The 26,136-nt window shown below is 37.1% G+C and overlaps 1 protein-coding gene across 1 annotated transcript in view; it reads left to right on the top strand.

The window, feature by feature from the left end:
- The window catches only part of lmbrd1 (LMBR1 domain containing 1), a 91,223-nt gene that overhangs the window by 6,790 nt on the left and 58,297 nt on the right, over positions 1-26,136 (top strand). Inside the window, exons 3-6 of the mRNA XM_082154489.1 lie at positions 4,351-4,414; positions 19,445-19,542; positions 20,606-20,673; positions 25,969-26,057. Coding sequence (XP_082010615.1) covers positions 4,351-4,414; positions 19,445-19,542; positions 20,606-20,673; positions 25,969-26,057 — 319 coding nt within the window. The remainder of the gene's footprint in view (positions 1-4,350; positions 4,415-19,444; positions 19,543-20,605; positions 20,674-25,968; positions 26,058-26,136) is intronic.

Below are 26,136 nucleotides of genomic sequence, written 5' to 3'. Positions count from 1 at the left end.
GGCAGTGCAAACTGGTGTGATGAGACCTGTTTCCTCTGTTCATGTGAAGGCTATTAAACTTAATTTGTGGAACGAACATGAATGACATCTCAATTGTGCGACTTGTTGAGTAGAGTTTGTGTTACTTATCTTAAGTGATCGATAGATTTGAATTGAAATAGGGCCCAAACCATAGAAGCCCTAGAATATCCCAGAAATGCGAAGTTCTGCATATCGGCTTGTGTAAGTCACCTTTGCCCTTGTTAAAGAGCACAGAACAGTATTCATTCTAACTGTTCTAGGAAGATTGCAACAGATTCTGATGAAATACGCTCACCCGAATGGGTGGGAAAATGTCGTTTGATAATCGTTCTGAAGCTCGCTGTGATTCACGTTGCATAATAAATCAGGCAGACAGGTGCTTTTTGTTGTAGGAGGTTGAGATGGAAGGAGCCATCAAGTCTTGGATAAACACGCAAGATTATGGCAGCGATCTCCTTGGCTCCGGCCCTCCGGTAATCCGTTTTTCTGATGTGACGATCAAATGTATCTCTCTTCCTCCAGTCGAGTAAGCTGGCTTAATGGGCAGAGGAACCTTCTCGTCTAAACATCTTCTTAATGCAGCCTGTGCACGTAGGACTCTGTAGGTTTATTTCTGTTTCTCTGCCCTAAAGAGATTACAGCAATGATTGACAGGCCTGGGTTTGGCTAATGAGGATGTGCTCTCGAACGTTAAACTTGTAGCGGTGCTAGAGTTACTAGATAAATTGTTGTTAAATAAGGCTTGTTTTATTCTACAGATCTTTGTTATCCTGTGGGTGTTTTTTTAGAAACCCACAAAGCTGATCTGCTTAAACCTGGAGACAGATTTATGACACCTACAGAGGCCTCAAGAAGTATTTGGACACTTAAAAGACACTTTTTTTTTTTTTCATTTGTTGACTCATTTTGTTGTGAAATCCATTTCCCTTTTCCCTCCCCCCCTTTTTTTAATTGGCAAAATAGGCTTTTATAAAGTCACAGATATGACTGATAAGAGTGGCATTTATTTTAAAGAATGACACCCACTTTTCACGCATAACATTTCACAAAAGCTTTTATAATATAAATACAAAAAATTATATAATTTTATCTAAAGCAGTGACATTTTAAGTGTGATTTGACTGGCCTCTGTATACTACCATTCAAAAGTTTGGGGTCAGATAGATTTTTTAAAAAGAAATTAATACTTTTATTCAGCAAGGATACAATTAATTGTTCAAAAGTGTCATGTTACAGAAGGTTTGCTTTTTGCTGTTTCACAAAAATATTAAGCAGCTCAACAGTTTTCAACATTCATAATAATATGAAATATTTCTTAAGCACCAAATCAGCATATTAGAATGATTTTTGAAGGATCACGTGACACTGAAGACTGGAGTAATGATGCTGAAAATTCAGCTTTGGATCACCGGGACACTGTAAAAAAATTCTAACCTCCCCAACTCAAAATATTCTAGTGACTGGTCACATCTAAATTTTTAAATTGGCCCAAGTGAAATTCTGTAAATTTAATTTTATAATTTACAGAATTTCATTTGGGCCAATTGAAAAATTTTGATGTGACCAGTCGCTAGAAAATTTTGAGTTGGGAAGGTTAGACATTTTTAACAGTGAATAGATGACATTTTAAATAATATTTAAATAGAAAACAGTTCATTTGAATTGTAATAATATTTCATAATATTACTGTTTTTAATGTATTTTGATCAAATAAATGCAGCTTAGTATGTGTAAGAGATTTCTTTCAAAAACATTAAATAATTGTTTTCCAATATTAACAGATATACAATGATAAGCAAATATAATCATTACAGGGAATTTTAAAGTTGATATTTACAGAATAACTTTTTTTTTACAGAAAAAAATATGGAAATTAAAGACCCCCTGTGGTGAGAATCAAGTTTAAAATGTTGTTTATATGTCTATGTGTGTTTTTTAAATATTTTGTATTCTATAACACAAACCATGTGCAAAGTCATAAGTCATTTTCTCCTTAAAACTGCAGTGAAAAAAAGAGTCTCAAAAAAGCACTTTGAAATCGCTGTTTTTTCTGACGTCACAAACTACCTTCTAACCAATCACGTCATGAGGGGGGCTGGCTTTAGCATATCATCATTGCCATGCTGTGAAGCAGGAGAGTCTCAAGAGAAGCCAGGTTACCCCAGTATATTTTTCTGTTGATATGAAAAATCTAGTACATTTAAAAATAATATAATAAATAATTCATTGTATTTATGTAGCGCTTTTCTAGGCACTTAAAGCGCTTTACATAGAAGGGGGGAATCTCCTCAACCACCACTAGTGTCCAGCATCCACCTGGATGATGCTATGACAGCCATACTGCGCCAGAACGCCCACCACACACCAGCTTACTGGTGGAGAGGAGCCAACCAGTATATATGGGGATGAATAGGAGGCCATGATGATGGACAGAGGCCACTGGGCATATTTGGCCAGGATGCCAGGGTTAAACCCCTACTCTTTTAAAGGACATCCTGGGATTTTTTTATGACCACAGAGAGTCAGGACCTCGGTTTAACGTCTCATCCGAAGGACGGTGCTTTTTGACAGTATAGTGTCCCCATCACTATACTGGGGCGTTAGGACCCACACAGGCCACAGGGTGAGCAGCACCCCCTGCTGACCTCACTAACACCTCTATTAGCAGCTAGTTTTCCCAGGAGGTTTCCCATCCAGGTACTGACCAGGCTCAGCCCTGCTTAGCTTCAGTGGGCAACCAGTCTTGGGCTACAGGGTGATATGGCTGCTGGCAGCGTTTAGCGATATAGGGGGTGAATTGTGTATATAAGGATGTTATGATTAACTAATAACTACATGTCTTTCTCCACTGACGTTCTATGTTGTTTAAAACAAGGATACTGATTTTTAGAAGGCAGCTGACTGACTCTGAGAAGATGAATGTGAACATGGTTTGTGTAACATTAACAACACATTATTAGCTGTTTGATAATGTAGTCAAGCCAAACGCTAATCATATCAATTACCGTGTTGTAGAGTGTGATACATAAAACGCATTTTCCTTCAATGCAATGAGTTGACCAAGTGGAAGTGTGAGTGAGTGGAGGCGGGCTAATTTGCATATTCACGGATTTGCATATTAAATGAAGCAAGGGTGTTGAGTTACATTCAAGCTATTTTAAGGCATGAATAAAGATTTTTCACAAGAAAAAAAGTTTCATTATGTAATTTTGGTGATCAAATGATTGACTACAGGGGGACTTTAAATAAATATTAAAGCCTTTGAAATTTCAATAAAAAATGTTCTAATTGTTGTCAGATATTACAGCTATAAATTTCTTTTTGTGAGTGTGATCTTTATAAAAGGATTGTCTAATAATCACAAGTCATTTGGAACGCTATTGAAATTCATAGGTCAACATGCATAGGAACGTCGATCATTATTTGCATCATTTGTGATAAAATATCAATAAGCTGTGTCTTGACCTGTTTAGATTTGTAAGGGCCGACAGCAAGTCCATTTTGATCCAACACCGGAATTATGTTTTTCTAGTGCTCGTGTAGCAATTATGGGTTTGCTCTTTTGGCATGATGAAACGTTGGGTTATGAATGCAGGATGGAGTTCATTGAGACTGAGAGCGATAGAGAGAGAGAGGGAGGGAGAGAGAGAGAGAGAGTGATTTACTGCGGCAGGGCAGACAGCAATTCTCTCTGGCATTTGGATCTACTCCGAGAACCTGTGAGTCATCAAAGTGTCAGGTCACGTTTTTGATGGAATCTCTGACACATTGGGAATAAAAAACAGTGCGCTTAGAGAGCCTCTTCTTTGTATCACCAATATCCCATGGCACCATTTTAAGTCCTGTCATAAAAATCATGTTTCACCTCACTGTATAGAACAAGATATTTGTTGGTCATGTTTTTATCCTTTGAGATTCACATCCTGCATCATATATTGTGCTGCATTGTTTGTGTATCTTGTAGGGCTGTCAATTTAACACATGAATTTAGTATTATTACTTTAATACAAATATAAAAAATTAATGCAATTGATCATACCACCTGACCTGCCACCTAATAATCAATGTTTGATGATATGGAAATAAAACAATTTATCAACATTTGAAGCCAGTTTTTATGTTTATTCTTAATTTTGAGCATATGCTGAGAAAATATGCATTTTTTATATTCAAATTCTATTGTGATTAATGAATCAGCAGTAATGTATTTAATCAATTGACAGCCCTATAGTATTTTGTGTCATCTGAAGAATTAGATCTATATTGATGTGATTGAATGTATGCCAGTGTATTTCATATTTTTCTGACTTTGTTTTTTTGTAAATCCAGGAATGGGCGGCAAACAATGAGACAAGGCAGCAGATTGAAGACACAGTTTTGTACGGCTACTACAGTAAGTACTAAATGACACTGGTCTGGTGAAGTAAATTACATTTTTTCCTTACCTTGCGGTTTAGAAAGTGTACTGTTCGTATTCCTTCATCATTGCTGCCCTTATTGTTCGGGTTTCATTGTGGAAGCCGGCACAGTCCAGTCTGCAGCTCGTTGTTAATGTCCATTGACTTGGGTTATAAATTACGGGATGCTCATGATCTGACATCAGCTTACAAAAGCTGGCAGTTAAGTCGCTGGACGGTTTTATTTGTGCGAAACCGTCTTGGTCAAATCAAGCTAAAGTGAGTGCAGTTTTCAGCTGAATAAATCTCTTGTCTGCGAGGGTAAAAAACCGCATTAGTCAGTGACCTTTATCGTGAACAAGGTCGGGAAGGACTCATGAACGTGGTTAAACGCATCTTTTTTGGAACCGCATCCTCTCTTTATGACTTCATAGCATTAAATATATCTCAGTGACATGCATGCACACTTTAATTGAGTCCTCCATTGCTTCCACTTTAAATAATATCTTTTAGGAATGCTGGAAGCTGGGACAAGGTAACATAAAATTGAGTTATAGCACAGTAGCTTGATTATCATTTGAATTTGCATTTTGCAAACAGATGCTGCGCAGAACAGGCCGTCAGTAGTAGAGCGGCACGGCGTCTGTTGAGCAGTGCCAAATGCGCTAGAGACAAGCTGTCAGCCAATCAAAAACCCTCACTTCCATCGTCAGAAAAGCATCAGAAGATTAACGATGACAGTGCAGGTAGACACGCCACAAATCCCCTGTCCAGCTGTCGGCCTGTGTTCTCCAAGAACGAAACAAGAAATCTCAAAATCGATTAGATATACTTTGACAACAAAACTTCTGTTTTCAGGAGAACTTTGGAGTGATTTGTGTCTGAACATAATGGAGGGAAATTAGCTTTATGTTGTTTTTGTACATTCGCAATGCATTTACAGGAAGATTTCCGAGTGCAAGGTTCGTACAAGGTGCTTAAAGTACTTGAAGTAATTAAATTTGACTTTTTGAAATCTAGGTCCTGGAAAACCCTTGAAAACAGCCGTATTTACAAAGAGGTGCTTGAAAAGTGCTTGACTTATTTAAATACAATATATATGAAATTTCAGTTTTTCGAAAAAACACCAATACAATCTTTTCACGCAAAATTAACACTGCAGCCCATCTTATAAACCCTCATCGGACATTTTATTGATAAGTACGCCATTATTATAATATACAATTTTATTTATATGAGTGAATATATTCAGTGTGAAACATCAATTGAGATTTGATTGGATCATGAATATGTAATTATAAAGTACAGTATTATATTATTAATGGCACTTATTAAGGCACATATTTGCTCATGATTATGGTTAGGGGTTTGATGCTTTTGACTTTTGACTTTTGACCAATGAGAAATCACAACCACCCAGAACACCCTATCAAAGTGTTAAGAACAAACTGCATAGCAAACCACTGGCAAGTTCAGCTCACATAAAATTTCCATAAAAATCTTGTTGTTTAAAGGGATAGTTCTGTCATTTTTACTCATGTCGTTCCAAACCAGTGACTTTATTTATTGTGCGGAACACAAAAGGAGATATTTTGAAAACAAATTCAGTTTTTTATTTTTTTTATATAAAATAAAAGTCAGTAAAATTGTTTTTATTCCCACTGACTTTCATTTTATGCTCAAAAAAAGTTGAAACATTCTTCAAAATATGTTGTTTTGTCTCTTTATTTAATTTACCAAGCACAGCCTTGGTATTGTCAGCAGAACAGAAAAGTTATTCCAGATTAAAAAAAAGTTGAACTGATAAATAGATAGATATGATTCCACCGGTAGGCATTGAGAATATGAATTACAAAATGCAAGTCCATAAACTGCGTTTTATTAAGACAAATTCCACAGAACACTCGTTCATACTGTCCTTTTAAACCAAGTGTTGTTTAACACTATTCTTATGATGTCCTCCCCATGCTTTGTTTCCCATGATGCACCTCTTCACTCTTTGCTGTGGCATCTACAAAGGGTTTGATTGCCTCATTTCTGGGTTTCCTGGAAGATCAGGGGTTGTACCATGCTGACTATCCTCAAAGAGACAAGAGAATGCTTTATTTGTACTTCTGAAAAAAAAAGAAATTTGAAAAGAAAAGGAAACCCCACCGTTCAAGTGATTCTGGTGTGCTGTGTGGTCGTCTGTGCAGGCATCATGTGTGGAGGTGGAATAGATGAAAAATCGAGATACTGGTGACTTTGAGTTTGTGGAGAGATAGATGTCTGATGGTGTGTGTGTAATTATGACTAACTCAGCTGCAGAACGATCTGTTCACTAGAAAGATGGTTATAGGGGGCAAATGCATTGGCTTTGAAGACCTGTGTGTGAAAGGGGTTTGAGTAGATGTGAACGCTGTAGAGTTATACTTGTGTGTGCTGTGTTACGTCTGAGTCATTTAAAAGACAGGTGTTGGGAAGCTAACTTTTAAAGTACATTTCTGTAAGAAAGACTTAATGCATCTTTTCAGACATACCTAAATTACTTTGTGCCATCTTAAGATGCATTAATAGAAATCAATATCTTGGGATATTCTAAACACGTGACTGGGGAACTTGGCAAGTTGCAACGCTGCTCTTAAGCTTATGGCCTTCTATCATCAGGCATTTATTCATTTAGCAGATAGTTGCATATGTTCATGTAGCAGATGACAAAGCAAATTCAACACTATAATTTTTTTCAGTAAAAAGAGTGTGTATACACACACACACACACACACACACACACACACACACACACACACACACACACACACACACACACACACACACACACACACACACACACACACACACACACACACACACACACACACACAGAGAGAGAGAGAGAGACCATGCATATATTAAACAATATATGTAATATTTAAAATACACAAATATTTAAAATAAATTATACACATAATTATGTATATAATTATGTGTATAATCTATTTAGTGTATTTATGATATGAATGGATAGATTATGTGATATTAAAAGTAATAGTTTTAGTAATATTTATTTCATTTATTTGTATTTTATACATGTTTTAAACATATTTATTTGATATTTATACAATATAAGTGGTCTAAATTTAATGGGAAAACCATTCAATCTATTGTCCTTTTAAAATAGAAATATAACCTATTCCACTAGCAGGTAAATTATTTATATTTTTAAAAGAATACGTTTGTAATACATTTTGATTTAATACATTTAAAGGTTCAAAATGCTCAGTAGCAGATGTTTGAGTTTGTGTTTTTTGTGTTTTGAGTTTGTGCACAAATGTGGACACGCATGGAATTATGCATGGAATGATTCTTGTGCAGTTTCCTGTATATTCATATTCAACATGCCACAGTCATTGAGAGTGCAGGGCTTTATTCAGCGGATATTTACTCTGTTTGCTTTTGTATTCCTGATGACAAATGTTTGTCTTTCTTTTCGTTTGCTCTCGAGCTCATCCCGCTGTCCTCTCGGGGATGGACTCTGAGAAGAACAACTGTCTCATCCAGAGAAACGCAAGCCAAGCAGGAGGAGGAATAAAAACAAATTTGAATCTTTCGCAAAAAAGTGTGGTGTCAACGCCTCTTTAGAGCTCATCCAGAAAAGTGCCTTTGTTCTCTGAAAAAATATGCCACACGCTGTTTTTCCCACCAGCCGCCATTAACACTCAGCCATCTGAGCTATTAGATATTTGCATTAAAATCACCTGCTGCAGTGAAGTCTAACAGTAATTAATAGATTGTCCTCAATCAATAGCTGCGTCCCGCAAGCTGCTCCCGCGGTCTCTCACACACAGGTCGTTATCCTGCGATTAAGGAATGTATGTATTGTTTTCTCCATGGACATAACTGCAGTGCCTCAAACGGAATGATCCTGCTGCTTTTTTTCCCTTCCTCTTGGTGGCATTTTTGCTCTGCTGCAGTTCTTGAATTAGTCGCATTGATTGCGGCCCCCCTCCCTCCCTCCCTCCCATCTCCGCATCATGTGCAGAAGAGATTTCCCAGCAGCCTGTAGGTGGAGATCAAGCTCCATCTATCACAGCAAGAGCCGAATCCAATGCATTTGAGGAGACTGGCAGGTCAAAGCCTCAAAGGCTTCTTTACAAAAGCCGAATCTGAGATCCCTGTCCGCCCATGTCTCTGCAAACGGAATAATTACAGCGCTAACTTTATCTCGGGCGCAGTGTGTGGAAGTCACCACAGACTTGTCCTGAAGGAGGAAGAGATGGCTTTCTTCTGAAGTAGTTGGACTCTATAGACTCGGTTGTAATTATTTTATTGTGGTGCATTGTCAGGTGCACAAATATTCAGCATTTTGTGAGAGGCGTAATTCGTATCCCAAAGTGAAGCCCTCTCAAAATCAACTGACATGTTAAACAGCCCCTTCAAGAGCTTTTTTTTTGCTTGTTACAGCCATTCCGTTTAATCAAACTCTGCAGTGCTGTGTCATGTGTTAAGCTGAAAATGGGGTTGTGCTTTGTGTAAGACAACACTTTAGCTGTAATCATGTGACTGCTTTCAAACCCTGAAACATCTTGGTTCAGCAAATCTGACAGTGAACTTCATAAATCCTAGAGGAAGTCTACATTTCCTCGTATATGTGTACTGACAGCTCTTTTCCTGATCTTTTATGAAGTGTAATCTTTTTAAAGTCTCTTTTAAAGGGTGGCATCATACATTTATACACATTTTCCCATGTTGCTCCACAGAGCAACAGGCTGAAACCCCCAGAGCCCTCTAAATAAGTAAATGAGTGGATTTGATTATGTTCTAACACTTTTTTGCATGTATTCATCTGTACATTTGAAGGCTGAAGGAGGGCTGAGGTTTGCAGATGCAGTCCTAATAATCACACATTCACTAACCATGAGAATGCATGCATTTGGGAGTATATCCAGTGCGCATATGCTTTCATTTAGAAATCATGATTCATTCTTTCTATCTATCTATCTATCTATCTATCTATCTATCTATCTATCTATCTATCTATCTATCTATCTATCTATCTATCTATCTATCTATCTATCTATCTATCTATCTATCTATCTATCTATCTATCTATCTATCTATCTATCTATCTATCTATCTATCTATCTATCTATCTATCTATCTATCTATCGTTCTATCGTTCTATCTATCGTTCTATCTATCGTTCTATCTATCTATCTATCTATCGTTCTATCTATCGTTCTATCTATCGTTCTATCTATCGTTCTATCTATCGTTCTATCGTTCTATCTATCGTTCTATCTATCGTTCTATCTATCGTTCTATCGTTCTATCTATCGTTCTATCGTTCTATCATTCTTAATATCATTCTATCATTCTATCATTCATTCTATCATTCTATCATTCTTAATATCAATCTATCGTTCTGTCTATCGTTCTATCATTCTTAATATCATTCTATCGTTCTGTCTATCGTTCTGTCTATCTGTCTATCATTCTGTCTATCGTTCTGTCTATCTGTCTATCTGTCTATCATTCTGTCTATCTGTCTATCTGTCTATCATTCTGTCTATCTGTCTATCTGTCTATCATTCTGTCTATCTGTCTATCGATCTGTCTATCGTTCTGTCTATCTGTCTATCGTTCTGTCTATCTGTCTATCGTTCTGTCTATCGTTCTGTCTATCGTTCTGTCTATCGTTCTGTCTATCGTTCTGTCTATCTGTCTATCATTCTGTCTATCGTTCTGTCTATCTGTCTATCGTTCTGTCTATTGTTCTATGTCTATCGTTCCGTCTATTGTTCTATGTCTTTCGTTCTGTCTGTCATTCTTTCTATCTTTCATCTAACTATATATAATTTTTGTATAATAATAATACTTAAGGAGACTTGCTATATATATATATATATATATATACATATACATATACATATAAAACTGGTGTAAATTGTGCACACTTAAGAAATAACTCTGCACAGTTATTAGTCAAAGAGACCCAGTGTGAGCATAAATGTGTTTTTTGGCTTGCTCTCTGTTCTTCGTGCATGTTTCAGCATGATCGCTAATGGAAAGTGCAAGTCACTGGTGGCGCCCAACAGCAGCAAACACTGACAGATTGTGCATTTATTGAAGTGGGCAGCTGTGCATGGTGCAAGGTCCTTGAACCTGCTGAGATGAGAGCTCAGGCCAAACCGTATACAGGAAGGATTCAAATGTCGCCCTGCTCTGCCTGCCATTAATGCTCAGCCCAATTTCTGAGAGGCGCATCATGGTGCCTGTGCCTCGTGGCGGGGATTTTGATGATCGGGACTGGGATGGTAAACCAAGATAGATTGCAGCTGAAGCCACCATCCAAGACATCCCTGGAGATTAACCTCGTGGGTTAAGTAATTAAAGGGAAAATATATATTTGTTCAGATGGCCTGGGGCCAAGTCCTTGGGCAGCATTTCTATTTAATGTAGTGTTCTTTAGAGTGGACAGCCTCTACCTTGAGGTTTGGCTGCAAAGTACAAGGTTAAATAGAAAAGCATCCCTAAAAGTCCCTGGATACATCCGGTATCTGGAGCTTAAAGGCTTCCTATCATCCAGCCTGGAGTCTGTTACCAATCCATGTGTTTGTTTGAAATGTCAAGACTGTTTAAAAGCTGAAAGCTTTCCTGAATTTTAACTTGAAGGTTTTTGAACTTTCATATAAGGATACCAGAAATGCGTTTGAGTCTGTAAGATAATCAGATCGACCTGTCGAGGAGTCACTGAGGTGTCCAGCTCAGTGCACATTTTAATCTACATCTCTGGACAATTAGACTAGGCCTTCGCTTCTTTGCCATCCATCCATCCATCCATCCATCCATCCATCCATCCATCCATCCATCCATCCATCCATCCATCCATCCATCCATCCATCCACCCACCCATCCACCCATCCACCCATCCACCCATCCACCCATCCACCCATCCACCCATCCACCCATCCACCCTTCCTTCCTTCCTTCCTTCCTTCCTTCCTTCCTTCCTTCCTTCCTTCCTTCCTTCCTTCCTTCCTTCCTTCCTTCCTTCCTTCCTTCCTTCCTTCCTTCCTTCCTTTCATTCATCATCCTGTCTGCTACCCCAATTCAAATTCCTGGAATTGAATTGTTATTGAAAAGGATTATTCAGTTCAGTCCTGAATGGCGCAAAATCCGGGTGAATGTAACCATATTTAGCTCTCTAAAAAAGGGCTGACAACCATATTCTGCTGCTTTGTGACTACATCCTGAATATTGTCTGTGTTAATGCAATACTTATGTATAAAACATCTAGAATTTGCAACACGTGAGTTTCTTTGTCGGCATTGACCATTTAAAGGCAATATTCAGCAAATGCTCCATAATGCTGCATTTGAAAGCATATTTAAAGGCATGGGTTGAGGAGGGAATAAACTGTGAAATCAATTCAGGAAACTGTTTGGAGTGCCAGTCTTCAGGGTCTGTGCCTTATTCTGTAACGTGTTGCATGAAGATGATCTTACCTCCCTTTTGTGCTGTTTTCACATTAATTCACAATTTGTGACTTCAAGAAATTGATGCCGTTTTCCCTTCTGTAAAGATGGCAGAGGAATCCCATCGAGTCTATGCACCCCACGAAGGGTACAGTGCTTTCTTTTCAATCAGATGTCAACTATTCTCAGCTGCAAAGTATAAGCGATACAGTACAAATTCTGACATTTCTTTCTCTTAATTTTATCTTTCCTGGCTTTCAAGCACCCCCCCAAAAAAAGTTAAAAAAAATATATATTACTTTGGACAATGATTCAATGCAAAAAAGTTTTATTATTTTATTTCCTAAGTGATGCCATGCAATGAAATGGGCTGACAAATTGATTTAGTTGGATTATTTTGGTCCGAAATTCCAATTTATCATTGCCGGTAGTAGAAGTGCTATGTTTTCTTCCCGTCTGGTACCATAACATTAAATCAAATCAAATTCAGGAAATCAATTGGAGATTGAAAGACAGTCACAAATTAGTTCTGAATGATGCACAACCATGTTTTATACTTCTTGCAAGAGCTGGTATCATGTCTATCTGTGAGTCCATGTTGTTTGTTAGCTATTATTACCCTACTTGCTGAAGGTCACATCTCTGCTCGATTGAAAAAGCAGAACATTGTTCTTGCATTCTTTTTGCATTGGTTTGATAGTAATATGTGCTCTGTCAAAGTATCTTCCTGTGAAGATCACTGAAAGCCAGTCTCTTCAGACGTAGCGCTGTATTACCATCAGTATTCTTGCAATGCTCCTGTCAGAGAATGTTTGGCCCCGAGAGGTCAGTGCTTCTAACAGCACAATACGATTGAAAATTATTGCCTGTGCTGATTTGTAATCCACAGGCCTCACGAAGGCCAAGAGGCTTCGCAGACTGCTAATTTTCAATCTGGTGACAATCAGTTCCAGGTTCACCGTTGAGTAGAGTAGACGCCTCCTTCACATAAACCACCTGTGACATGCGCGCACGTTTGGAGTTTAACTGTGTATCTCCAAATGAATAGAGGACATTTTTGGACAAACCTGCTTAACCTTTTTTAGTGTTCAGTGTTTGGCCACCTGCCCAGATAAAAACGAACTTCCTGTAATGGCGGTCTATTGGTTTAAACTGTCATAAAAACTGTTTAAGGAATGTTCTAGGTTAACTACAGTACAACTTATTCTGACTTGTCCTTCATATTGTAAAAAACGAAGGGAAAATGTGTGTAGAGTAATGCGCTTACAATGGGACTAATGTGTACACATGTACTGGTGGATTTTAAAGGCAGTAATGTGAAATAATTTGTAATTTTGTTATGTAATTTTTTTAATGTTTATATTTTTAGAACATGATGATGATATTATAATTTTTTTTTTTTTTTTTTTTTTTTTTTTTTTTTTTTTTTTTTGCTATGCGAGCTCTACAGTGGTCTAAATAGTCCTTTAGAAATAGGACATTTCTGGGTGGAGACATTTCTGTTTAACATGTTACTGACATAATTGTTGTGCAGTGTGTGGACTTCATGTGAACAATGCAATGGATAACTATCTGTAAAGCACCGTTTATCGAAAGTAATCTGCATTCATAAGAATTGTGTGGGATTTACATCATTGGTACATTGGTAGCACGTAACCAGGATTTCATTTACCCTTAAATTCCCATCTCAAAAGGACTATTTAGACATCTTTTCAGCTAACAAAGTAAAAAACAAAAATAATAAAAAATGTCTTTAAAAAGACGGTCTCTTTTGGATCTCTGTCTTGGCAATCAAGCAACCTTTGGCGTTAACTCATGATTTTCCTTGGAAGAGTCAAGATGTGGCATCTTCGAACCAAACTGTCTTGTTAAAGTTGAGATCTTAAGTGTTCGTTCTCTAGTTGGGACCATCACTTACAAGCGTGCACCAAAACAACAGGATCTTCCTATTTTATGGTCATGAGTGTTGAGTGTCGGTCTCTCTTTGGAATTTGTCTCTTTTCACAGTTTGAAGGATGTCTGATTCACTGTGATTTCACTGTCTGATTAGCTCTCAGTTCCTACACATACTTCACATACTTTTGAAAACCCAGCGTTTAGTTGATCGTGATAATAAGCAGCACTCATTTTTCTCAGCTGTAAACACGATGGCTTTTTTCTTCCATGCGGGGATTTGGCGTCACAACGGCTTTGTTTCCAGGTGGACAATTAAAGACACGTAGCACACACGTCTCTTGGAAATGCTGTAGTATTCATCAGATGATGACTTTGAAACTCCTGAATTATTTCCATTTTATGTACCTTATGCATCAGACGTTCAGCCAACGGTCCGTGGGTGTGGCGTCTGAGGCTGAGACAATGTCCTGCCTAACTTTTTGTTTTTTGTTCAACAGAAGAAAGGAAATCAGATGGGTTTGGAAAGACATGAGAGGAAACAATGACAATTTGGGAGAACTGTCCCTTTAAGATCATGTGCTTTTCAAAGTGTTGCTATCAGCAACACAATTACAAACAAAATAAGCTTTAATTTAGCAAAAGTATGTTGTCGGCAGCTATTGAGTTCTTCACAGTGCATTAGAGTTGTAAAGGAAAGAGCAAATTAAATAAACCGACTCTTCCCAGAAGACACACTTGCACATTTAGTTTTCAAATAACACCAGTGTTATTTTAGCTTGAAGGAATACGTAACAACTCAGAACTCTCTTAAACTAATAGCCATCAAACTAACCATACCCAGGAGATGAGTCTGAATTCTCAAGTGTGTTTTTACGAGTCCGAACTGGGTGTCTCACAGTGGATTCATCTGCCCTCTCGTCTCCACACCTAAGGGGGAATTGCCAGAGTGCTATAAAAGGAACCTGAACTTAGTGGAGGACCGAGGTTGGTCGTTTAATAATTTAACTCCCTCTTCTTTTTGTCAGGGGGATTAATATGGTAAACTTTTCTCCCCAGTCAGGTGCTTTCCCATTAGATCTGGTTAGATTGAAATGGATGATCTGCAGCAATGCAGTGCGGCCTATTCCCTCGCCGTGTTAATATTCATGTTGTTATGATTAATATTACCCACTGGTTGGGTGCCATGATCTCACAGTCTGGGGACAGAGAGCAAATATGTGTGCCACTAGCATTGAATGGTCCTGCTTCATTGTCTGTAGGCAAACAGTCCATTGTTATTAGCCAAAACGATAACCTGTTGAAATGAATGCATTGCTTATGTCAATGTCCAAAATGGGGTCATGACATGGATTTTGTTTTTCATTATTTTAATATATTCCTTGAGGTTCACTTATAATTTTAATTTTTTTTTTTTTTTTTTTTTGCAAAAATTATTGTTTTCAACCCTCATTTCGTTTTTAACTGGATCAGTAAATGGCCACTGTTATGATTGGCTTACGTTATTGCATGAAAATAAATTTCAGTGCCCCCTTGCTCTCGTATGTGAGTAAGTGTTTTGAATTATCTAAATCAAATTTACAGACAAAGCTTTATGAAATTAAAACAGTTCTTTTAAATTGTAATAATATTTCACATTATTATAGTTTTTACCAAGGCTGGGCAATAAGGACTGCCCGATGGCCCAGGGCCAACGTTAAAGACTCGGGACAGTTGACGGAATTGTCACTTTGCCAGATTGGGCCAGTGCTGCGTCTTCACAAAAGTTTATCATTTGAACGTGTTTTTAAGTCTTTTCAATTTAAACTTGCAAGTGATTTTAAACCATACAAGCTCAAGAAGACGCGAAAGAGAACTCAATTCAGTGCCTGCACGCTGTTTTCTGTGCGCATGCACGAGTACTGAATTGAGTACTTGTGCTTGCACATAATAATGCATTCAACAAAAGTATGTCAAAATGCCATCTTGGTGAGTATCCTCATAAACATTTGGATTTGTAAATTTTGGTGGATTATTTGTTAGAATATAATGTTAAATGGGTCATCAGACAATATGATTACTACGTATCAATTGTTTCGTTAATAGCAAGCATAAACAAATACATACATACCCTTTCTGCATAAAGGTTATTAACCACATTTTTGTCTAACTCAAAAAATGTAATTAACCTTTAAAAAATAAATGTAAAAGTCAAACATAAGTAATAATGATGTTGGATGGATGGACGGATGGACTTGCATTGACAGAGGCTATTTGAAATGCATTATATTTTAACTTGCTTGTTCTTTTGAGATACTTTGATAGTATCAATAAATTGACTTTTTTGACTGGAGAGGAAGTTTTGAATGTATATCTACCTGCCCTTAAGATCATAATAAAAAAATAAATAATAAAAAAACAGTGAATATGCAGTTCTCTTCATTCCTCAACTTTTCTCCCTGCACTGATGGTAAATGCCTCCATATTGTGTTTGTTTGGCAGATTCTGAGCGAGCGAAACAGCTCTAATATGCTGTACGATAACACCACTAGGCATTATAAATTCATGGGAAGGAGAGGAGCGGACACTTATACAGGGGCTACAAAGCTATTTTAGGCTGGAGGGGGGGGTTATCTACAGCTAATGGATGTCTCTGAAGACAGGCCCAGTAAACCCGAAATAACTCCCGACCGAGACACTCTTGGCTGAATGCTTTCTTGAGGTGATAATGTGATTCATTAGCATGAGTCAGAACGTGAAACCAAACCAAAAAAAAGAACATAATCAGACAATCCCGACCATGGTGGGCGCTCCGGTATAGGTTACTCTCAGCGTATATCTGTCTTTTAACACATTAAATCCCTCCCAATAATCCCAAAGAGTTTTAATTAAGACAAATTAAGCAAGCAAAAAGAAAAAAAAAAACTCCTATTTGTCCCTCCTCACAAAACACATTGCGCATCTTCGTTAATAACACTTCCTGTAGAGCACTGAAGTACCGAGAGCATACTGGTTAAATACACAACATGCTGTGGAAAACGAGGGCCAGTAAATGTGAAAGTGAAATGTCATCGCTTCAATGACAGCAATTACAGCTCCCGGTGAGATAATGGCTGCTTTGGTTCGTTCCATTGTTTTAGAAAGGCTGCATTACACTTCATATTTCATGTCGAAGTGTAAATGCTTTCCTCCAACCTGCAGGCGTCTTCTCTGACAAGCGTTCACCATGCAAACTGTCTAACAGCTAAAGCACTGTATCGTCAGCATGCTAATTAAAGCACAGCTGAAAAATATCAATGGCTTTGACCAGTAGTATAGTAATAAGAAATAAGTAGAAAAGTATGAATATCAGTAAAAATTCGTATCAAACTGATTATCTGTTGAAGTACCACACATTGACAAGCTGCATGGTTTGATGTGTCACTTATTTCCATAGCCTAAACTGACATGAATGATTGTTCAAAACCTAGATCCTAAGTATGAGCTATAGAAACAGGGATGCTTTCCTTAGCAAACACGCTAATTAACAAAACCAGACACTCTTGACAGACACAGTTTAAATTGTTATTGTATTTCTAATTGCAGCAAATGGATTCCGGGTGTGTTGGATCGGTCTAGAGTTTGATGCATTGGCTTTACCTTGAAAACACAAACTGTGTGGTATTTCTGTCAGGATACAGGATAGTTTGAACCCCTTGAAAGCTTTACACAAATATTCAAAACCATGAGAAATGCTTTAATCACACGAAATTGAGCAATGGCAGGATGGAACAAGGTAAATTGTATAGCGAGAGTGTGTGAGAGTGCAGAGTTTATCTGTGTGAGCGGCTTTGATCCACTGAACTTACAGGAATGAGCCATATGAGCAAATCCCTCACAGTAATCCAGAAAAAGTGCAGCAATCAAAAAAATTAAGTTTTGAAAAGCACACGAACAGCTGGCAAAATCAGCCGCAGGGCTCATGAAACAATAACAAAAACCGTTTTCATCCCATTATGTTTTTATTTTGATATATTGCGGCTGCTCTGTTTTTCTCCTCGCCTGCTGTTAAAAAACATTTGTGTTTTCCCCCCCGACAAAAATGCACTCCGCTCTCCTTTTTCACCTAAATCACCTAAATTCATCTATCTAAATGAACATACATGTACACGTTTGACTGATGTGTGCAGAGCATGTTTACATGTTCGTGGAAATGAGCTTTTTGTCCTACATGACCGATGACAGAATGATGGATCATTTTTTTTCACTCACAGAAGGTCATTGCAAGCCGTTCTGGTGTGATGCCAGTATGGGATACAGTCTGTGTGAGAAACAGACCTATTTCTATATGGAGAAAGATGTTCGGGGTGCTGTGTCATATGGTTATGTCTTGTGTACTCCAGGATTTTTTTTTCCTTGTGGATCTAGCTAGTTTCTTAATCCATTCCAATCATGTATACAAACATATCTCCAGGGCTCTGTGATGATACAGTTTCTGAACTAAAGAAGAATTGTGTTATTCATATCGCCTGCATCAACTGAGTAACCTACATGAGAAGGGAAAGATGACAATTTACAGGATCACAAAAGTGTGTGATCCGCCTCTGGACTGAAATAGGCCAAGCTGACGATTTTAATTCATTGCATGACAGGGAAAGAGAGGAATCAACAAAATCACTTTCTCTGCCTGTCACAGTCTGTTACATAAACTCTTGCAATATCAGTGATCTTTGCTCCTTTAACTTGATTATTTCAGCTTGTCTGTGCTTTGGGGCTTAGGACTCATCATGTGGAAGTTGTATTGGTTTCTAGGAATCTTTACGTGTAATGACACTTATTTCACTTTTGATTTGTATTCATACCCCTTAGTCCATATATTTTTGTAAATTTTGTATAGATGTTAAGTCCCTAACCTAACCCTAACCTAAACCATTGTATACATTATGTACCAATGTGTACTATACAGAATTGGCTTTAGATCATTTATGAAGCCCATGTATAGAACTGCTATGAAACAATCCCACTACTATTTGCTTGAATTGATGTTTGCTATAATTGAATCATGCTTTCATTTTTGTGATTCCTTTTTTGTCGCCCTTGACATATAGTATGCTCAAAGAATAATAAAAAAAAAGTTTTTAATGGAAAATTAAACCTTTAAAAGTACCTAATTAGAAATGGGGTCTTTGCTGTTTATTTAAATTCATATTGGTTTCTTAAAAAAAATTGTACAAGTAGTTTACAATGAAAACACTTTTCAACAAAGGTGAATTTAGCAAAGCTGAAAATGTGGTCTTATAAGCAAGTTTTGAAAACTTTTTTTTTCATAGTAAAAAGTATAAATATTTAGTATTTTATATAGATTAGTTATTTTTCAGATTGCCTGACTGTTTGTATTCCTTTAAAATAATTGTAGCCTATTAATTACACCCTTTTAAATACACTGTGTTTTTACAATTTCATGCAACCTTGACATTTTTGACTTTTTGACACAAAAAAATCCATAATAGAAGAGGCATAGGTCATCATGTGTGCAAATTGCATTTTTTATGTGTGTGTTTTTTTAAAATACATGAATACATCTGGACACAATAAAATGAGTGCCCTGACATTGACCCTGTGACATCAAAACACATCATGAGTAATGTTCTGTATTTAATGTGGATCCTGATTGTTGATTGTGCTTAAGGTGTGTAACTGCCCATCTTTTCTCTTTCACAGCTCTGTATTCCATCATTCTGTTCTGCGTCTTCTTCTGGATCCCCTTTGTGTATTTCTACTACGAGGAGAAAGATGAAGACAACATCAACAAGTGCTTGGTAAACCTGACACTCATTCCTGTCCATCTAGTACACTCATGCACTACTCATGCACTACTCATGCACTCTAAAACAGAACGCCTTTTCAGACTTACAGGGATAATTCACACTCAAAATGAAAAACTAGGTGGGAAAAGAGCTACGTTAAGCTATTTGTAGTCAATAAATATTGTGTACTATACTAGTATGTAAAGCAAGGCTTGCTGTCTGTGGTTAGAAAAGTTAGCATTAATCATATCAACAGAAATGCCCTTGAGGTATTGCTAAGTGAAATTTGCCTGATTACAGTTATGGCAGTTCATTTATAAAGAACCCAGTGAGTTTCCCCGCACTCCAGTGAGGTGATGAAGTGACAAAAAACATATCCATCTCACTGTAATGCTGCTCACTTCAAATATCAACATATTTTCTCTAAGGACGCCACAGTGATGTGCAACATTACATGCTAAGGAGCTTCTTCAATCTTTACACTCCTTTACTCTCCTCCTTTTCCTTTGAAACAGTCAGAAGTGGCTGCATTCCAAAAACTATTGAGCATCCTGTGTAGGCAGCATTTTCAAAGCATCATAGGTGCTGTCCTGAAAATATTATTATATTATATTATAGATTTTATATTTATATTTCAAAAGTAGCAATAGATTAGTTCAGAAATTAAACATGCACATTTTTACCAAATATTTGTGTGTGCAATGAAAACTTTGTACTTATTTTACAATGTTAATTACTCGATTATTAGTTGAGTCTCTCTGTGATGACAGCTGTTTATGAGCGGCACAAAGTTCCTGCCTATGTAGAAGGTTCTAAATCAGTCACTTTTAAGGTTCCATTTCAGTTAGGACACTGCATTAGCTCAGGTTTTGGAATAGAGCACAATGTCTCCATGAGTATAGTAATATAGAGAATGAACTAAGGACACTGTGTTCCTGACAAATTCCTGACAAAGTGCTGCAAATATGTAATTATATCTAGCCCAAAGGCCCTCTCTACATGAATCGTGATTTATCATGAATTGATGACTTGATGAATGCGGTTTGATAAACTTGTTTTTATTCTCTCATTACAGCAAGTGAAAAATGCACTGAAGTATACAATAGGATTTGTGATTGTGTGTTCAGCGCTGCTTTTGATTGGGTAAGTGTGCTTTGTGGAAATGTATCATTCTGTGTGTTTGTGTGTGTATTTGTGTGTGTGGAGAGGTCAATGTGAGCTTTATTATATTATTCAGTCGTCATCTTCAACCTCTATCGGTTGTACAGAATGTTGTGAAAATGTGAAGCATTTTGTTGGACAAAACACCTATAACAGTCCATGTAGCTATTATTGGTTTCATAAAGCAAGCAGTGGGCACATCAATGCTGATAATATGACATTTCTCTGATTTCTGGGTAATTTAGAATACAAAGGGCTCCAGCCAGATCATGAATGATTATCAATCAACTTAGATTGACACTAACAATTTGAAGGATTTCAGATCAATTCTGCCAACAGACTAAAATCAATATATTCCACTTTAAAAAATAAGTCATATTTGTGCAGTTTAGCTCTAAGGAGCTCAAAATCTACTGCAGGACATCAAATGTACGTTAAAGTCAACATAAACTTTCTAATGGATTTTCCTGGTGTTATTGTGTATGATTCCTCAGTGTGGGTTATTACAAATAGTTGGACTTTGTAATCTTTGTAGTCTCTTCTTTCTCCACTTCTGATACTTCTGACGTTTTTTCAGTCCCCCTTCAACTCTTCCATTGGTACACTTCCGTTTAAAAGGGAAGTCTCTCTCTCTCTCTCTCTCTCTCTCTCTCTCTCTCTCTCTCTCTCTCTCTCTCTCTCTCTCTCTCTCTCTCTCTCTCTCTCTCTCTCTCTCTCTCTCTCTCTCTCTCTCTCTCTTTTATTTAAAATTATTACCTTTTTTCAGAAAGTATGCATTAAATTGATACATTGTGACAGTAATGGGATTCGTAATATTACAAAATATTTCTATTTCAATCAATTCTGTTATTGTTTCTATTTACCAAAAAATCCTGAAAAAAAATCATCACAGTTTCCACAAAATAAAAGAATAAACTCAAAAGGCAAAATCTAATTATCTGGCATCTTTAAACCTGAAGATTGTCACCACCTTGGACGTTTTTTTTTTTGTTCAAACTATGTAACAATTTCTCGTCCAATGGTTAACTGAACTAAAAACCACCATTCAGTCTAAATGTGTAAACATACATGGTTGTGGCTTTGTCCCATTTAACCTCGAGTTTATACTTTTTGTTCTCAGCAGTGCTCGTGCAGCATAAACATAATGGATTTTCTTTGCCGCTGCAAGAATAACACGTCTGCTCACCAGGTCATATAATTTAATGTGCTCTCAACCATTAAATAGTGTTCCTGTGGGGCAGGATACCTTCATCACACCTTCATGTCGTATAGACCCAGTGGGATGGGTTACTTTGATCGCAGAATGGGAAGAGGGACATGCCGTGGACCAAATTTAAAAGTGGGGATGGCACTTCGGACAGAAGCAATTTGGTGTTCATTTTACCTTTTGAACCAGTGTAGTGTTTTACCAGGAGTATTGTGTCTCAGGGTTCATGATGGAGAGGACATGATGGCTTTTTCCATCGTCTTTTTTCTCAGGGTGAAACGCAAAGTTCCTGTGTTTGTGATTGTTCATTTGGAGTGTGACTTCTTTTTGTTTGCCTGTTCTGATTGGTCTGCGCTAAGGATGGGACTTATAAATGGAGAGCTGACCCTTCCCAACCTCTGTAGTCCAATTCACTCGCTCACACCCGTGGGGATGTATCGAGAGCTCTGTGCACTCTATCAACGCCGTGCTTGGTCTACTCTAAACTCTAGACACATGGGCCCTGTCCCAAATGGATGTCTTCATGTGAACCTGCAGTCATGTGGCCTTCTTTGGTGCATGTCTGTGAAGTCCACGAGACCGTATAGTGTCCCATTTGTCATTTTAGGTTACAAAAACGTGCTCATGAGGACATTTGAGACACATCCTAAGTCAACAGATAGTATTTAGCCTGTTAGCCTGCAATTAGCCACCAAAAGTTGCTCAATAATTAAGTTGTGACCTTTTAAGTGAACATCTAATGCAATATCATTCTAACTGGCAGTGTGAAAATTAAACGGATAGTTCACCCAAAAATTAAAATTCTGTCATCATTTACTCACCCTCATGTCATTCCAAACCCCTAAGATATTTTTAATGAATCCTCCGAGGTTTCTGTTCCTCCATTGAAAGTTCATGCAACCAAAACCTTGAAGATTCAAAAAACGTCAAAAGGCTTCCTAAAAGTAATCCATATGAATCGAGATACAATCGCTTTATATGATGAACAGTTTTAATTTAGGCTTTTATTCACAAATAAATAAAGATCTACACAAAAACATGGAGCACATTAAATAAAGTACAATTATAGTAAATATTTTGCAAACTTATGCACAACAACCAGTGAGGTTTGTTCTAGTATGTGACACGCATGTTTACGCTTCTGTGTTTACCATATTTGATGCACTCTGTGTATGTGCTTTTATCATAAAAAAATCAAATAAACCTCTAAATTAAATCTATTCATAAAAAGTGTTCATATCTCTTCAAGACTTAGATTAAACTGCTTGATTGATATTAATTATTTTTAAGATGCCTTTATGACCTTTTTGGATCTTCAAAGGTTTGATTGCATTGTCCTTTAAAAGAAGGACAGAAACCTTTCAGGTTTATACAATTATTGTAATTTGTGTTGGAAAGATGAAGGCAAGACTTTACATTTTGAAGCGACATGAGAGTGAGTAAATGATAGAATTTTGCTGCTGACATAGTATTTTGGACCATAATTGATGATGACAAACAACAGAGACTGGATACAGAGGTCAGATATGTGTTAAGTCTTTGAGCTTGTGAACCACTGCATAAACCCTCACAGAGTCCTTGGTCGATTTATGAAACTGCATCTTGCTTGTACGTACAGTTTACAATGTAATTTACTGACACCCCTAAAAGATGACATTTTCATGCACGACGCAGCTTTTCTGAAGTGACACATCAATTGAACTCACTCAGATAATGCCAGTGATGCTGAATGATGCGGCCGCATTTAAATTTACCCTATTGTGATTTAAAAGCGGCTCTTTTAGCTGCATTTTCTCAAGTTGCTGACTGGATGTTAACAGTAGGTATTATGTGTGTTCTTTAGGGCTGCTTGATTGTTGTGTCATATATTTTGATTGGAATTTGAACTGCAATATGATAAACATTTTACATTTAATATTGCCGCTTGGATATCCAGACAAACTTTGAAATGGGAATGATAATGTAAATTATTCTTATTCTTATGAGGATTTTTTTAAAAATATAAATATAATTATAGTGTGTACATGGTGTTTTATTATTATTATTATTATACATGGATGTATTAAAAATACCTCTTTAATAATACTAATAATAATAATTAACATCATGTGCATTCTTTATTAAAATGTTTATATACAGTATATATAAAATTACTGATGAGGCGAAAGAGTCTGAAAACTGAAACTTATGGTTAAAATGTTTTTTTTTTCTTCTTCTTTTTTTCTTTTTCTGAGCAGCTGTAGCCTGAGGTATTTGCTTATGCAATCTCATCTTGTGAGTGTTCTCCTCATTGGAGAGGACTCACTTTCTTAGTGTTGCAGGTATTTGCTCAGAATGTGAGCATACTGTGTCCTCGGTTGCTTTTAAAGCTCGCGGCGATACATCTCATGAGCTGAGTACATGGATCTCTACACGATAGTTCACAGTAATCACACTCATAATATACATACATATACAAGAAAACAATTAGCCTTTTGGGTTATGCCAAGGTGCACTAAGTAACTCCACTTACAGGTGCTCTATCTAATTTTTTTTACCGTACTAAAGCATAAAAAATACCATGTTTGCAGAGATTTAGAAACATGCAAAGTACATATACTTGTGTCTCTGTAAAACAATGCTACAGCCAGTTATTCTACTTTGAAAATGTGCGTTCCGTGTCGGAATGTCTATTTTTGTTTTGTTCTTTGAGATCCCGCCCACTGTCAATTTACCCAATAGTATTTTGACACCCCTGGTTGCAAGTTGGCGGAAAACACAGCAATGTAAGCCAGCAAACAAACTGGGTCAGAAATCACATATTCTACCTGACCTAAAAAGCCTCAGCCATCAAACCATTGCAAACATATACATTAGCTGATCAATTTACAGTGTAAGACTCGAGCCTTTCCATTGTCAATTATACTCATTCCTGTTACGTGTCATCAGTCTGGCAACCTGCGTGAGCCCTAATCTAAAGTTGGCAGGGAAAAAAACCTTCTCCAATATTTTTAATTTGGACTGTAATTCTCAGTTCAACCATTAGTTGTCAATACATTTGAGGAAATCTTGCCTAATCATGCCTTTTTCCCATGATAAATTATGTATTTTATTGATAATTAGAAATTTAACTTTCATTGGATGTTCCCCCACAACTTACCCATAAAAACAGACTTTTTTGGAAACCAAAATATATTTGAAAATCATTCATTTTTGCTTTATAAAATTCCATATTATTCTATTCTATTTGATTTGATCCTTTGTTTGTACATTTGATTGAAGAGTCTGTGTTTGCTTTATGACCATATTAAAGGGATAGTTCACCCAAAAATGACAATTCTGTCATCATTTGCTCACCGTCAAGTTGTTCCAAACCTATGTGAATTTCTTTCTTCTGCTTAACACAAAAGAAAATATTTTGAAGAAAACAGGTTTGGAACAACTTGAGGGTAAAGTTCTGTCATGAAACTCTAGATGGCACAGGCTAATAGGTCCTTTAACTCAACGTGCTTGCAATCACATCATTCTCTATAAGGCACAGCTGATTGGTTCCTGCTGTTTCAGTAGCTATTGAGCCTGCGTGCTCAACCTTCAAATACTTGGTTATCATTTGCCATAGCAGTGCAGTGTGCTTTAAGAAACCCTCGACCTTCCCCAGCTCCACCTGTATAGATCTGATACAGGTAATTCGTGTACTCTATATTGTACAGCAGCAGCATGTCTTACTTGCTCACAGCAGTGTGTCGTGTATGTATTGGCAGTAGCAAGTCCCGTACTTACTCCGCAGCAGCAGCAGCAGCAGCAGCATAGCAGATTTATTCCGCCAAGACCAAACATACAACATTGTCATACCCATTACCATACCAATCACTCTGAGAGTTGTCATGACAGAACTATCCCTTTAAGTCGCAGTGTGTATGTGGATACTGTTGTTTTTATAAATTATATATTATTGTTATATATTATTTTACAGCCTTATGCTCACCAAGAGACTTATTTAAAAAAAAAAAAAAAATTACCAACCCACAACTTTTGAACGGTAGTGTATAAATAATGACATTATGATTGAGAAGTATACACCTCTGTTTCAGGACGTTTGTTCCCTTGGAATCTCCACCCAACCAGAACTCCACTCAGTGGGAGAAGGTGCAGTTTCTGTTCGAGGAGCTGGGCAGTAGCCGTAAGTACCGTAGAATAAAATTGCAGCTCAGTTTTACTGACACTTGCAAAGAAAACAGCACAAAAAAAAAAGCTTTATT

This window comes from Leuciscus leuciscus (genome assembly GCF_965113295.1).
Source record: "Leuciscus leuciscus genome assembly, chromosome: 22".
Lineage (NCBI taxonomy): Eukaryota > Metazoa > Chordata > Actinopteri > Cypriniformes > Leuciscidae > Leuciscus > Leuciscus leuciscus.
The sequence above is the reverse complement of the archived record's forward strand: the minus strand, read 5'-3'. Positions and strand labels throughout refer to the sequence as shown.